The 16,845-nt window shown below is 41.8% G+C and overlaps 1 protein-coding gene across 12 annotated transcripts in view; it reads left to right on the plus strand.

The window, feature by feature from the left end:
* LOC131684306 (TLD domain-containing protein 2) overlaps positions 1 to 16,845 on the plus strand; it is a 688,368-nt gene that overhangs the window by 401,922 nt on the left and 269,601 nt on the right. For 7 of the 12 annotated variants that reach the window (XM_058967041.1, XM_058967044.1, XM_058967045.1 and 4 more), the window contains one exon: positions 4,435 to 5,286. The exons of the other annotated variants lie outside the window; for them this stretch is intronic. In XM_058967041.1, the coding sequence (XP_058823024.1) occupies positions 4,460 to 5,286 (827 nt within the window). In that variant the 5' untranslated portion in view covers positions 4,435 to 4,459. The remainder of the gene's footprint in view (positions 1 to 4,434; positions 5,287 to 16,845) is intronic. 12 annotated transcript variants of the gene reach the window in all.

A 16,845-nucleotide genomic window follows, 5' to 3' on the forward strand; every position in this document is an offset into this window, starting at 1 on the left:
TTATTCATACACAAAATTAAAACATTGTGGATATTTTTTCGTGAATTTTATCCATGAATCCATTCAATCCTCGTGAACTAATTCATGAGTCCTAATATATTAGTCATAATCCGATATCCGTGCTCGTGAAATAGTTCACAAAATCGTGAAATATTCATGAATTCGTGCACTGGTTCATGATTCCCAATACATATATTATTCACAATCCAATATCAGCACTCGTGAAATTGTTCACAAAATCATGAAATATTTTTCATGCATTCGTGAACTGGTTCATGAATCCTAGTATAATAGTCACGACTTACAATTAGTGATCGTTTAATAGTTCACGAAATCATGAAGTATTGTTCATGTATTCGTGAACTGGTTCATGATTCCTAGTACAATAGTCACGTCTGGCCATTCGTGCTGGTCAAATAGTTCATAAAATCATGAACTATTAGTCATGGATTCGTGAACTAGTTCATGATTCCTAGCCCATGATTTGCGATATATTTTGTGTTCTTGTAATATTTAGAATAGGGGAGCCCGGGGCTAGTTGGCGGTTGGGGTAAGTTGGCGGAATCCCCTTTTCTCCGTTTGTAATATACATAAAGCGCTGTCTCTCATTGTGAACCTCAAGTAATGTGAAACGCATTATCCAATGTGGTTTTGTTGCAAAACATTTTGTTTAGTGGAAGCTGTGGGCGATATTGTGTTTTTGAGTATACTTTGTAAATTTTCATAATTTTAAACATTTTGTGTTATTTAAGGTGGTTTTCAATCTATTCCTCGAATGATTATATTTTTCGATAGTGCGTGAAAAGAGCTTACAGTATCCGTATGGATATTACACCTATCTATACATAAAAGTAATTTTTAAAATCCTTTTTCATAAAATACGCTGCTGGGGTAAGTTGGCGGTGACGCACACGGGGCAAGTCGTCGGTACTATTTATAGTGCAAAAATAGTCATCAAATATTTTCATTTCTGAAATTCACTCCAAAGTAAGAGAAACTTTTTCTTGTGTCTCTCGTCAACGCAGGGGACAATTTTTTCGGACAATCGCCTGAATAACTTCGAAAATTTGCTTTTGAATATGGAGTACGCGTCGAAGTTAAAATGACGGGGCATTGAGACTGAAATATAGCAAAAAGTGGCGAATTATATACAGTTTTATTGAAAAGACAATCGCCACATTTCATAAGGACCACTGATGTAATCGGATTTCCATTTGATTGCTTATTTTCTGGCATCCCGCCAACTTATCCCACACATACCGCCAACTTACCCCGGGGCTGGGGTAAGTTGGTGGCTTTTCCGCATCACATATTTTTGTCTCTAGAAATGAAGACAACGTATCAATCATTTTCATAAAATTCAGAGATGTTGCCAACAGTCTGCGCTTTCATGTAACGTGTTCTATTTTGCAAGATCTACCAAAATCAAAGCGGTAAAAAATGAAAACTGAAAACACCGCCAACTAGCCCCGGTCTCCCCTATATTTTTAATTATTTTCAATTTCACGCAATATAGTAATGAAATTTTTACTTGAACTTTTTCACAAAAGTTGGAGTAGTGACCAGTAATAGGTACGAACAGTAGTTATGAGAAAACTGCTAGGACCTCGAACATCGCTATTCATTTGATTAGGTTCAGTGTGATGTCTGGACAGGAAACGAAGACTGTGTTGAGCACCACAAATCATGATCATGATATATTTCACAGAATAAAATTGCTGATATTATTAACATGGATTACATTGCTCCACGTGTCAAATTCGAAAGAAAGCTACAGAATAAAATATCACGATAACGTGAAGGGAAATTACGAAAATTGTGACTAAAATCCGGAAATCATTAACATGAATCACACAACTCCTGACAAAAATGTCAAAAATCGTGACGAAGATCCTGAAATCATGAGCATTAATCATTCTATTAATGACAAAAATATGACGGTAACGTGAATAGAAATTACTAATTTCGCGATTTAGATCCTGAAATCATGATCATAAATCCCGACAGTTTGAAATGATCCGATAGTAATTCGGTGACGCGATGAGAAATCAGGAAAATCGCGAATAAGCTCCTGAAATCATGAACATCGTATTACTGGCGGTTCTGTATTCTGAAATTATGAACAAGAATCATAACAAAAACTAAACATGTCTAGGGAACAGTAACCGATCCGAACATTCATATGTAACGCCGTGTATATATTTAAGGCGACCTAGTTTTTTGGAAACACAAATAGTTTCATGAATATGAGCTTTATTTCAATTTCAAGAACTTTGTCACGATTTTCGTAAATCGTTCAGTTCACGAAATCGTAATATTTTGTTCATGAATTTATGAATGGATTTTTTTCGTGTAACTAACTTGTATCTCGTGAGTACGTGAGAGTAGGTTTGAACAAATTGATGAGAAAATGTCGAAGAAAAAAATTCTAGATGGTTGGGCACTAAAACTCTCCAAAAATGAGCACTTTCGTGGAAGTGATTGACACGCTTAACATAACTAGGATATGCAATATTAATTCTCAAGGAGGACAAATTGGATTAAACCAATTTGTGAATTAAGGGTACAAGACTTAACGTAAATTTAAACTGAATTTTTGTATATTGAAGTCACCTCGTCAGTAACTAGCCCCAAACTTGGCGCCAAGTTAGTCGATGTATCTAAAACTAATACCCAAATTAGCACTAGTTAAATACTATATCTAAACAGTCACACGACATACATGACGCCTAAAGAAACTGGCAAGTCCCGAGTAATGTCCCAGGTAGCAAAGATAGAAGCTCGGATTTGCTGACGAGAAAGCGAAAACGAACGCTTTTTTTGGCTAAGAAAACCAAACGCCGGGCATTATGAAACATTTATTCTCAAAAAGGAAACACTGGATTAGCCAAAAACAAATGTTCGTTTCCGGTTTTTCGTCAGAACCAGTTTACTAGTGGCATACTCTTCTATGTCCTACATATACTTTATTTTGATATATATTGTCGGAATTGTACAAATACCGCATCATTTACACGATACGTAAGTTACAACGGTCACATTTCATCGTCCTAATTGATCACCATAATAAATTCTTAAACCACCTATAGTAGCTGAAAACTACTTACGAATGCGGATCTACTGCTTAATTGAAACAAAGCCATTAACAGGCTCCGACGGTTAACTGAAAGCCAATTTAAATATTTTCGTTTGTCAAACGCAATCAACTCCATCAAATGGTTTGTACATATATGTTAGAATTCCACGCTGAGCGCCATACCCCACTGGCGTCAGCCAGCTAATCTCCATTTCAGTGCTGCGCTGGCAAGTTGGCTGGCTGGCTGACTATAGGAAATAAACAAACTAGTATGTACACCCGACTGACCCATAGAGCATCGAGAGTCGATGCAGATTAGATATATATTTGATTCGAGCTCCAATGAACAGGTTTCGGCTAGGAACGACCGGATTAGTAGTTTCCGTCCCGCGTATAACGCACACTGTCTCTGTCTATCTTGTTCCAGCAGCAGCAGCAGGGTCGGGCGCACCGGTTCGATGCAGGCTAGCCTGGGGTCTGTGACAACGCGTATCAGAGTCGCGTTCACACGTTAACTCACATGTTCATAAATCAAGCAGTTAGGTACCTCATAGCTGACAGCAGTGGGATACTTTGTAACCTTGATCAGGGTGTGTTTGAATAATAATAATTCATTAATTGGAACGGCGCGGTTGGCGATCAGGTTTCGCTGCCAGCGGTGACAAGCCCTTCGTCGTCGATAGGGCATTTGTGTGTGAGTACATAGTTGGTGAGTTGTTGGGTTGCGTTGGCGATAGTTCTAAATTGTTGCGGCTACTGGATTTTTCTGAAATTGTGTTAATATAGTGATTACTAAACGGGGTAATTTGTGAACATAAGTTGCGGTCAACATTTTCGGTAGATCGGTCACGACGTTGTGGGTTTGGTCGTTAACTTATCGAGGTCGTCGGATGATTGATTGCAATCTACTGACGGTTGTTTTGACCTGACAAATTAATTTAAAATTTGAATAGATTAGGGATTAGTGAATGTTCACAGCATGGAATGTCCTTTACTTCTGGTATGCATGTCATACTATTCTGCATCTCGTACCAACCACGGGTCAAACTAATCGAAATCATAAATCATCAGCAACTACGCAAACTTCGAAATCATTATGGGTAGTTGCAAAGCAAAATGTCCTGTGGTGACTAAAATATGAGTGCCATTTTAGAATGCATGTACATGACGGAAGTGTTGTGTAAAGTTAAGAAAAAAGTTATAAATTATCACAAGCCATGTTCCACACGTTTTCCATCTACTTGGGTCAGGGAAGACTGGTTTTATTTATTTTTAGGTCTCAGAGCAAACATTGGTTCCAATTTATATGAAAAACTAACTCTGCTAACCATTTACAACTCCTTCCACTTTCTCAACAGCATCACCAAAAAAATACACTAAAGCATGACCAGTATACTCTCTACCCCGGGCAAGTACCGCTCCCGGAAGGACCTCAGCACCGGTTCGATACCCACTTTGGTCTCCCTGGAGGAGGAATCTAGTCTCAGCAACGGACTGCAGTCCGAGCTGCAAAATCGTCACACCCAGAATGGCAACAGCCACCATATACATGGCAATGGGTCCAGCGTTGGCATCCCGCACAGTCTTGCAGACCGTCCCATCGAATCCATCACGAACACGCTGAACATAAAAAATGGCCTCAATGGTAAATCCCCGCGACGCAGTTCACTGGCGATCGGGCTGCTGGGCGGTCGCAGCAACAGCACCAGTGACAGTGACAAAAACAACAAACGTCGTAGCTCGATTGCGGTCGCTTTCCTCGGGGGAGGTCGGCGGGATTCGAAATCCCACAGCCACCATTACCCGATTGCCACAATTCCGGAAAAGTACCAGAAATCTACCGAATCAGACATCGAAAATGACTCGCCCAGCCATTACTATACGGTACACTCGGGCAATTTCACCTCGGTCATGGGGGCGGAACCGAACGGATCCAGTTTGGGCGAATTCAGTGCCAGCAATGGCAACTTAGCGGCCAACGGAACCGGCTACGACAAGAAACGACGCCGTTCGTCCTCGTGGCAAACAAAGCTTGAACGACGGCGGCGTAAGGGTATGTCGGCCACACTGGACAGTGACTATGCGACCAGAAGTGAAAGTCTCGATGGGTTCGGGTCCGCCAACGGGCTGGATGCGTACGGTGCCAAGTATGGCCGCGAGAAGCGGCACTCGTGGTGGAATATTTTCGTACCGGAGAACATGAAGCAGAGGTGAATAGATTTTTGCTGGATTTGGTTAATATGCGAATTTCAATCTTTTCAGTTACTAACAGTAATGCTATGAAGGGTACCGAAACAAAAGAATTAATAGATAGAACTGTCGGCTACTCCGGCTGTGTTTCATAATTCGTTCTCTTCACGTAATAGTGTGGAATGGCCAAAAACTAGATCAAACATGATTAAGTGCACGGATTTTTTTTTATAAATGGACAACCTATATTTCTTTTTGAAATTCAAAAATTACAAAACCCTAAAATATCCGATGTCTTCATTGTGAAGTGTCGAGTTTTACGTTTCAGACTTACCATCAGCTTTTTTACAACTGTTTTGTCCACTTTATTTGATGCCGTAGCCAATATGACTGCAGCAACAGAAACAAAGAACCGTTATTCTTATTCCTGTTGCAAAAATTGTGTCAATCGGATTCAGTGAAACCCAGGAATAACATCTGTGTTGTTGATTTGAGTCAATACAGTATTGATTGATTTTAAATACTGCAAGCATCGACCCACTATTTTTGAGGCGGAACCATTACATAAAAAAAAAGAAAATTGAGGATTATGTTAAATGAATATTCTATTTCGCGTTAGCCCTTTTGAAATTGCTTGATTCATGATAAGAGCTAGGATAATAGCCAATTAAGGGGATCAAAATAATGCTGAATCTTAACGGGTGATTCAACAAAGTTTGTTTACTTCGAAGGCTTTATTTTGCGTAAGTAATTTTTATTCTTTAAAATATATTCGTTCATTTGGAAGATATTAATGCGCAATCACTCTAAAAATCGACTCCCTAACCGAAGCCCGCAGAGCCGAGATTCTTATACCATTCGATTCAGTTCGTCGAGATCGTGTGTATTTTTTAAAACAGCAGAAAAAATGTTCAAAAACCAAGAACTCAGGGAACGGGTATGAGCACCCACTCGACCCGCTAAAACAACAACTCTTGCATGGAATATTATTCCTCCTGGTGGCATTACTTCGGGGACTTAGTAGTTTTTTTTTGAGGGCGGAGAACTTCAGTTTGTCTAATTTACTGAGGCCTCCGGCTCCCTTTTACCATTTAGTACTACTTTCTCGTTGAGCTACGGACGTGATCAACTACTCGGTCTGGTCTCTGACGATGGACTTAGCGTACTCAAACGGAGAGTTCCTCGGCGAAAGAAGTTCTTCCGACACCGATTTTTCTTTGGTTTCAGCACCACGACTTCATGAGCTTTTTGGCTCCCTGTCCGGTGTCATTTAGCACCGCAACTCCTTTAAGCCTTTTGGCTCCCTTCTCGTGCCACTTGGCATCACTTCCTCGATGAGCCATTCAGCTCCCGATTTGTTCGCGAACTGCTCGCCTAGTCCTCGACAATGGGCCTAGCCTACTCTAATGGAAAGTTTCCCGGCGAAAGAAGTTCTTCCGAAAGCGAGTCAACCAGCCAGGTGCTAGAGTCAGTTCGGCGATGCAGCGTCCGGTTCTCAGGTGTCCCAATGACTCACGACTCAGTCTAGAACACGGCGTTGAATCCAACTTACGCCGACGAAGAGTTCCTCGGCAAAAGAAGCTCTCCCGATACCGCTTCGTCTTCGGTTCTCGCTATTTTTCTATCGTGGTAACAGCGAAGTATCGATATTCTCGCCGCCTCCGTTTAGATGCCTTCTCCGTACTCTCGAGCAATGTCCGAATGGCCTCCACTGTCGATGCTTCTTTGCGGAATCCGCGCAGCATCTTTGACAGACCGGTGCCGTGATTGGTCCAGCGATTCCAGGTGGAGCATGGCATCCGGTTCGCTAGCACCTCGACGACCCATACCCGGCGCTCTTTCGAAGGCGGCTTGACAAATCTCCGGCGGTGGATCTACTCCTCTCCGGCGATGATCGTTCTCCCGAAATCGTTGCTCGCTGTTCATCACGCCATTTCCGCTGTAAATCGGTCAGGATCTGCGTCACCATTCTGTCGACCGCATTCCACGTATTTACGTCGCTTATAATTCTGTAGACGACATGAACCGGGTTGATTTTCGATCCTCCCGTGTCAAGCATCTCCCTATGCATCGCTTCGAACCTCGGACATTCGAAGACCACATGCTCCGGCGCCTCCTCGACGTTCTCGCACTCCAGACACAATGGTGATGTTGCGTGCCTGAACCGATGAAGATACTGAAGCAGCCGTGGTCCGACAGGAACTATGTCAGGTTGAAGTTCACCTCTCTTTGCTTTCTATTGACCCACGTCGACAGGTTTGGGATGAGCCGGTAGGTTCACCTTCCTTTCTCCGTATTGTCCCATTCCTACTACCAGCTCGATACCGAATCGATTGTCACCATTTTCCTCACTTTTCTGGTGTTTCTCTGATTGTAGCACTCGATATCCTCTGCCAGGGTGATGCAGTTGGGGATTATTCCGGCGATAATACCTACAGCCTCCGACGATATTATTCTGTGCGCATTCGCCACTCGTACGGCCACCAGCCCGGAACGTCCTGTTCAACTTTTCGTGGTTCCGCTTGGTTTTCAGCACCACACCCCAGGCGAGAACCCCATGTCGCATATCGATGACAAAATACTACATAGTAGACGTCGTGTACTGCTTCTCGGGTCGCTGACGTTTGGCATGATCCTCGTTATTGCGTTCGTTCCCGACATTTCGCAGGCATAGTCGACGTGGTTGTTGAAGCTCAACTGGTCGTCGTTCTTGCTTCAATACACGCTACGATGTTATCACGTGCCCTTCGATGCCAGTTTGCTCCGCTTAACCGCTTTGCAGTTGCTGACCACCAATATCTCCGTCTTGTGGTGAGCTATCTGCAGCTTTACCCCGTTCCTCCAGTTCTCGAACGCGTCTATTGTCTCCGTCATAGATACCTTCATTTCTTTAAGTGTCTCACCCATCACCGTTAGTGACACGTCGTCCACGAAACCCACGATTTTCACTTTCCTGGGCACCCGCAGTGTAGGGACCCCATCGTACATCCCGTTCCAAAGAGTTGGACCGAGAATGGAGCCCTAAGGAATGCCCGCTATAACTCGCATTTACTTATGCCCTTTGTGCATTTCGTACAGCAGCACTCTACTCTGGAATTAACTCTTCAGGATCTGGCATAGATAGTCAGGAACCCCTATTCTGTGCAGCGATGGCTCTCCAGCTGGCGCTGTTAAATGCATTCTTCACGTTTATTGTGACCATAGCGCAGTATCGATCCTCTCGTCGCCTCGGTTTAGATGCCTTCTCCCCACACTCGAGCACTATCTGAATTGCATCTACTGTCGATGCTCCTTTGTGGAATCCGAACTGCATCTTGGACAGTCCGCACTCACCCTCCGTGCTTTTCGTCAACCTGTTAAGGATGATTCTTTCCAGGAGTTTTCCGAATGTATCCAGCAGACATATAGATCTATACAAGACCGGATTTGGCAGAAACACCAGTTTCTCCACCTTCCATATTTCAGGAAAGTTGTCTTCATCTAGATACTTCTGCAGCATCATACTTCTTCAGCAGCATCCTGAACATCTCAACTTTCAGCGCCATGTTTGGTATTCCAGCAGAACCGGAGGCTTTCTTTGTTTTCAGTCGCTTCGATGCTTCTGCAAGCTCACCTTTAGACACTTGCCGATTGCTCGTGTTTGCTGCATTCGAGTAGTTGGATCGTGCTTCGGAAAGAGACCCTCAACGATTATCTTCAGCTAACCCGGGCACATTTCGGCTGACATCGACAAGGCCTTCATTTTCGCCATCACTATTCGGTACGCGTCGCTCCAAGGTTTAGCGTCTACTTCTCGGCACAGCTCCTTGTGGCAATCTGACTTGATAAGCTTACTCTTCCGCTTTAAAGCGGCCCTGGCTTCTCAAAATGCTGCCTTGCGCTCCTCTTTATCTGGCTCCGATACTGCTCTCTGAGCCCGCCTTCTGGCTCTGAGATAAGAAGCACAGAGCATCCCATTTCACCGGTAAGCTGGACGCCGTCTATTGGGTGGCTTCAGTTTTCACTGCATTATGGCGTAACAAGCCGTCACAATTCTTCTTGTTAGATCCATCGTATTCACGTTCTCGGTCCTGCCGGCCGGCCGAAATACCTCGACGAAGAGATCTTTGCTGAAAGCTTTCGTCTTCCATTTTCGCTCGCTGGTCATCCTTCTCCGTGCTGCAACGTGGTTCCGTTGGCCGATACCAGGTGATTCGCTGTACGTATACTTCTCGCAGAATCTCAAATTCATGTTCACCGACAGTGAAGGGCTACAGAATGTGACATCGATGAAATATGCTAACGGAAACTTCATTGCTCAATCGTGCGTCCAATTTGGATAGAGTTTCCTGCAGAATATACCCTCCTGTGTTGGTTAATCTACTGCTCCACTCCACAGCCCAGACAGACGTTGAAGTCACAACCAATGACTACCGGTTTTCGGCTAATCACCTGCTCGGTTAACTGCTCTAGCACTAGGCTGAACCACTGTCCATCGTGGGGAAGAGTAGCAGCTGCATAGGAAGGCGTCGTTGATTTTGGCGATTGCGTAGCCTTCATATGAGCGTTCCACCACTTCTTCGTTCCAGCACCGATCCAACCATGTGGAATCTGCCCATAACTTGTACCGCAGCCGTTTCAGATCTCTCTGCCATCCAGTTGTCGTCATCAAGGGGGACTTGGTACGGATCTGCAATCAACGCAACATCACACATCGTATCTGTCGTAGAATGCCACAATAGTTGCTGTGCTGTGTCACAGTGATGCAGTTTTATTTGGGTTATCTCCATTAGCGTTGGTCTGCAGTCGCCCTCTTATAGGCGGGGCATTTGAAGTCTCTGGTCTGATGGTCGTATCTGTTCGCTGGAGTGCAAAGCACGCACTTCGGCCTTTGCGTGCAGTCTCTCGCAAGATGATACACGGGCTATCAGAAGTTTCAGCACATCCTGGACCTATCTGGGCTTTTGTAAGTCCAAAGTCCAAACACTCGAAGCATTTCTCCGCTTGTTTATTCTCTTGAAGGACGGCGTTCAATGAGCATCTCGATCATCCAACCGTAACTTTGCCTACATCCAGTGCCTTGTCAGCAGCAGTTACTGGTAAATGAATCATCGCTGTCTGAGGTCATCCGTACCCCTACTTTAACCGGACCGTCATGTGTACTTCGTCCAGGTTGTGTGTCAAAGTTCAACTGAGAAAGCTTGCAAAAGCGGTCATCTTGGAAAACGAAAGTTTTTTCTCACCTGTTTGGAAAAATCTTCATGAAAGGGACGATTCATAAATGACGTAGCATTTTTTGAGTGATTTTTAACACCCCTCTCCCCCATCGTAGCATTTCGTCACAAACCTCTAAATACCCCCTTGGTAATTACGTAGCTTGAATGTAATTGCCCCCCCCCCCTTGTCCATGAAAAATATAAAAAAAAATAAAAAACGATGTTAGTTCTTCCCCTTTAAAATAGCTACGTAGCAAGACATGATCCCCTACCCCCTGTCGTCACACATCATCACAAAATACAATACTCCCCCCACCCCCATATAATGCTACGTCATTTGTGGATGATCCCAAAGTGAATTAATAATACTCTACCAATGCCCCGAATACATTGATTCATTTTCATGAAGATTCTTCCAACGGTGTGAGAAAAAACTATTTTTTTTCGTTTTCCAAGATGGCCGCTAATCGAGGCATTCTCAGTTAAACCTTAAACTCACACAAGTTTCTCAGAGATGGCTGATCTGATTTACACAAATTTTCAAGTGGAAGGTTTGACGCTCCCATAAGCTACTATTGCATCCGACTACCGGTTCTGGAGTTAGATGTTGAAGAGTGCGATTCGATCACACAGCAAATTCTCATATAAACTCGTAACAACATAATGTCTGATGCAAATACACGGCAGCTACGAAACCCTCCTCGATTGCGTCTACAAGCGTGTATATCTGTACCGTCGTTCCAATCGTTGAAGACGTGAGTGCGTTGAAGAATTTCGAAACATGACACCTGCGGTAATACTGTCAGCTACTGTTGAGATAAAGGCTCTTCGAAGGGATCGTCCAAGTGCGCTGAAGTTCACCAGATATATCAGTCAGATGTATTAAGAAGTGCGTAATGAGTCGTAAGTGGTCGCAGAATCTTATCACCGTATGACGCATTGCACATTACGTCAACCGTTGCCACCCTCGTGCTGAATCCATTTTGGAAACAGTATGAGGTATAGAATTAACTTTATAGGTCAAAAACTGGATACAGGCAATGCTTAGCAACCGAATTCTTGTTTATTGTTAAAACAAGTAGAGATATCAAGAAGACTATCCCTCCAAATCGCTTAAAACATGTTTCATCGTGAAAACCATTGACACCAAGTGTAAATGTCCTGTTCGCGATGTATTCCTCAACGAACACAAGCAGTGAAAATTTGCTGAAGAAAATTACCCCCCGCGACACGGGCCGTGGTCATTTGATGTGAGGTCGCTACCACCTAGCAACCACCTTGAAGAAAATTTTCGGATAAAATCCCTTTCCATAAGAGAGAAATACACGTATCGATTGAGCAAATTCCTGAGCTTATTCCTTAGCCCCAAGTTGGAATATTGGGAGATCTGCATGTACCAGTGTTTCGCCGGAAGTTTTGAAGGCACCACGGAGTTCCGGGTGAGATTTTTCCATGTTGTTTTAATTATATAGTTTTCAGGAAAGTTTTGTATGCATTAGTAATTTTATTAGTATGAATATAACTTCCAATATATGTTCATATATATTCGTTTCGCCATTTGTTATCTCCGTCTTCTATGAAAACTGTTTCGGTTCCGAGTGTTTTTAATAAGTAGATGATCGGACTATTATCAAAATAAAAATGCTTGTAAGGACGTAGCCAGGTGTGTGGAAAGAAGCGGGTCTACGTCATTGCAGATCGTGGCGAAAACTGATATGACAATAGATATGCTCAATTCTGCAACTCCACCCTACGATTTGTGCAGGTATTCATGCTATGCTATGCTATGCTATATTTAAAACAAGTAGAGATATGCAAATTTAATGTATGGGGATGTCCTCAAAGTAGTGTGCTGTCACCACATTAATGAACATTATCACCGATGGTTTGTTTCGAACACTTAATGAATTTCGATTTCTCATTTGTTGTTTGTCGGAGAATTATCATAAAATAATAAGCAACATTTGCGGCTTTCGGAAGTACTGTTCCTTTTAAAACTTTCAATGTCAGAATTTTTCCTCGCAAGGAATAGCAGTCTGAATGTATAGAGCGACCACTTAAAGAATACGTAATTTGTTACACTGGCGGAGCTTTGTTGAAGGGTCGATTCGGTACTGGTGTCTACTGTCGTGAAATGAGATTAGACCAATTATATTCGCGTTGTAAACACTGCACCGTACTCCAAGCCGTAATCTTCGCGAATCCGTGGGGGTATAATCGGTACTTCAACGGAGAATTTTCTGTTAAAGAATATATTTTTGGTTTGATAGTCAGGTTTCAATTAAAGCACTTAGTGCGGAAGGCATAAAATAATATCCACTAGAGTTCAATTAATTGTATTATTTAAAGATATAAAAAATCCACAGTTATATTTAATTGCTTCGAACAAAGTATTCGAAAATTAGGATTTAATTGTTGTGAACCTTCTGATCAAGAAAGTCTACGAATTTGCGTTGGGCGTTAAAACAATGTCTGTTCCCCATTACGTAACTGGTCTCAAGCGACGTCTCGCAAGTCAGGTCCGTTGCCAGGATTTTGTGCCAGGAGGAGCAGTTACAAGTTACTCTTACTACAACAATAGATATGCGGACCATTCCGTATATCTTCAAAACGGAGACTTCAAAGTACTCAAAGTTCTATATCGCGCGAATAAAACGTTAAATCGAAATAAGCAGACAAATGGCATCGGAACGCGTTTCATGAAACTTTACACGCAGTTGCTCATAAAATTTAGAAGCCGAAACGTATACCAAAACTGACTTCCGCCATCTTCATGGGTACGATTTTATCAGCATCAAGTGTAAGTTCACCGTTTCACAGAATGTCCGATAGAAGAGAATGTCGAAAATTACTATAATACTTCGAATCTGGCAGACGATTTGTAGATGTGGAGAAATGGTTCAAATGTTTCTTTCTTGATCTACACTCTTCCTACTACTACCAGTTCAGTTGCATCACGCGAGTTTAACCCATTCATGCCCATGTTGTTTGTGGACAACAACGTTTTTAAACAGCTATAACTTTTTATTGAGGCGATTTGCTCACAAAAACAAGTAAGGCTGCTAAATGTGATTATTGCCTTTCATTTGAGTATTAACAGTTACAAGAATCAGCTCTAGAACTGAAGTTATTGCATTTAGTCTGATTGGATTCCGATGGAGCAGTGCTGCCAGGGACAGTTTACGTTGACGACGGAAACTGATTTTTTCATATATCTTCGTCATGGTAAAATATTATTGAAAACTGATAAATCTTATCAATTTAGACTGTCGTTGGCTACGTTTTACACGTAATTCGACTATTGTAATTATTATAGAATAATTGTATTGAGCATTAGAAGGTAAAAATTGACCAGCTTCTAGCACTGCCATGGAAGCACTTATCTTTATGAAAATAGGCTTTTCGTGTTTCTTGACCCCACCGTTTTCAAGGAAAAATAGATTTGAAACCCTACATGCACTAGAAAAAAGTTGGACATGAAAGGGTTAAATATAAACGAGTCGGACTGTCGACTTACAAGAAGACAGTGACTGCAGATCAATACGATAAGCAAAACAAGTTGGTCGGAGAACGATCACGGAAGCTGTACATGTAGATGACGACGAAGTTTGATTACGTGGTACATGATGACGAAGCCTACGCCAAAACAGACTTTAAATAGCTTTCAGGACAAGAATATTATTCTTCGACTGGAAAAGGAAACGCAACAAAGATTTGAAACACATTAAGCTGTTGAAGTTCGCCAAGAAAAATCTCGTATAGCAGGCCATCTGTTCCTGTGGCGTAAAAAGCAATGATTACGTCACAACCAGGAACATCTACCAGGAAATTTATGTACATGTAGGCTTGGTCTGATAGTTTTCCCCAAGCAACATATTTATTCCGTTATTTTTTGGCAGGATATGGCATCTATCATATGGCACATTCGTTTTACTATGTTCTACTATTTTCTTCGTTTTCTTCATTTTATTCTTGTTATGTATTTTAAAATATTCATTCATGCTTTTCATTTTTTTGCCCTCTTCCCAAGTTGTGTGCGTATTTCGCGTAGATTTTGAAAAAATATTGAAAGAACTAAGTAGTGATATCCAAGGATGCAAAATGGCTACCTTTTCTGCGGCTGTAATTTTTCTGCCTATATTCTCATTTCTCTATCGACGTTGCTGTCTTTCGCTATTGCAGGACGCCCAGCGCTGTGCGGCAGTCTGTAAGCAAAGCAGTAACATGACAAAAATTACTGCCCCCAATACAGCCACCAGACGCGAGCGGTACAGCTTCTCTTTCCTTATTTTACACTTTTTAATATTCTTAATCTATTCAATATTTTCAATCAAAAACGACGTCAATGAATGCTGTTCGTTTACGCCACGACCGGCATCAACGCTTTCGTGTGCGGGTCTCTACCTTTGACTACGCAGAGAAAAGTGTACAAAGCGAGAGAACAAACATTACTACACCACACTCTCACCGAGCAGTCGGAGTACAGCAGCAAAACAAAAATGTATTCTACTGCTCTACGGGAAAATGTACTCGGTTTGGCTACCGTTCTGGCAAGATCTGTAGTGATGTGTCGCTATAGCGGGCTGTACGGCTTGTGCAAATGCAAATATACCGGAATATATAGTTTACTGGTACATTTTTCATCCCTGGTGATATCTACGTTGATTAAATAGAGTTTTTAAGTAAATTCGAATAAGCTTTCAGACTTTAGGGTTCTAGATATACATTTCCAAGCGTTCCGAGATGCGAATCTCGGATCCCAATTCTTAATTTTAAATCACAAGATACCTGAAGCTACGACTTTGTAAATTTTAGTGGGATATAAATTATTGGTCTGGGTATTCATATGATGCAGTATTGCACTCAGCCTCGCAGGACTTTTGTTCCTCTTTACCTGGAAAGGGACATGCGGATAGCGAAAAAAACAAGTGTCAAATTGATCCAGCTCTCAAACGTCATTCTGAACTAGTGCGAGCTACAATGAAATGGCATGTGAGTAGTATGGAGAATGAAAAATAAAAAATGGAAAAAGACAACATCTATTCGCGAGTCCCATCCCAGCTCTTGTCATGAGTTGTCGGTTTTCAAAAGATCGACAAGTCTGTCTTTGCTATGAGATCTGTTGGTAAGGATTCGTTGTAACTCTGCTTAAGCTCGACTCCTGCAAGTAGAAGACAAAATATTGGACCCTGCCAGTTCTAGTTTTCCGATCTGCATATTTCACAACCTTGCCCTCACTTGAGTACTATGGCTCTAAACTTTTCATAACTTTCCCCACTTAGTAATCTCTAGCTAATTGAATGTTGTTAAAAAGTTAAAAAGAAAATGACTACATATTAGTCGAAATAAAAAATAAAACAGCTAATCTCATCTCGAGTGTACGCTCAATTTTGTACTGTACGTATTTCTTCAATTTGAGTTCTTTTTTCGATTTATGAAGATCAATTTGGCACGGTTTAATGTTCAACTCAAAGCATTTTTTTATAAATTCAAAACTTGAAGTGAAGAAATATCTCGATATTACAATAGAAAATGTAACAATTTATCCAACACGAAAAAGTAGATAAGACCGATTGTACCAGTTAGAAACCCACCCACTTCAAAGTGCAAATATACTGCACAACTCAATCACCTATATTGTCGCCTGTGCGCTCGGATCGAAAACAACAAACAAAGCTGAACCTGTCGTTCCATTGTTTTGCAATTTGTTCCCGCCTATTAACGAGTTCTAACAAGAAGCGCAAATGATTTCGCCTTCGCCATAAATCAACATGCTCAAGCACTAATCAAGCACAATTACAAACGCAAACAGCGAACAATGTCACTTGACAAATCCCGGTTCTGTCGGACAATCGATAATTCGTTGTTCACTGCACTGGGTTCGTTCTGGCAAGCGTCGCAACGGATAATATATATCTATGGCGCAGCAGGCTCTATATGTATTCCTGTCGTGTCGTGTCAAAATTTGATCAATAGTTTACACCCGCCATGGTGCGTCAGTTTGCCGATGTTATTCACTGCTGCGTCCTAAATCAATATCCCATAGCTGGATTGATTAAACGGTCCGCTGAGTTGAACCCGCACTCGTTACAGTTACTGTTCAAAATTGTCGACACATGTAACATCCGGAAAGTGGGGGAAGGTGTTTCGGGGTCCAAATACTTTCACGGGTTGCGTATCTTTATGTATATTGAAGAATCTTGAAATGCTATAATTAAAATATTGTAGATTTTATTTGTCGGACATAAACTTTCTTATTTTCATTTCATGTCCCCTGATTAAAATAATAAAAATGGATATACATATTAAAGTTTTAAATATCAAATTGAAAAAAAAAATAAAGAGTGACCTGAAAGAATCCGCTGTTATGGAAATGGATATTAA

This window comes from Topomyia yanbarensis, chromosome 2 (assembly GCF_030247195.1).
Source record: "Topomyia yanbarensis strain Yona2022 chromosome 2, ASM3024719v1, whole genome shotgun sequence".
Classification (NCBI taxonomy): domain Eukaryota; kingdom Metazoa; phylum Arthropoda; class Insecta; order Diptera; family Culicidae; genus Topomyia; species Topomyia yanbarensis.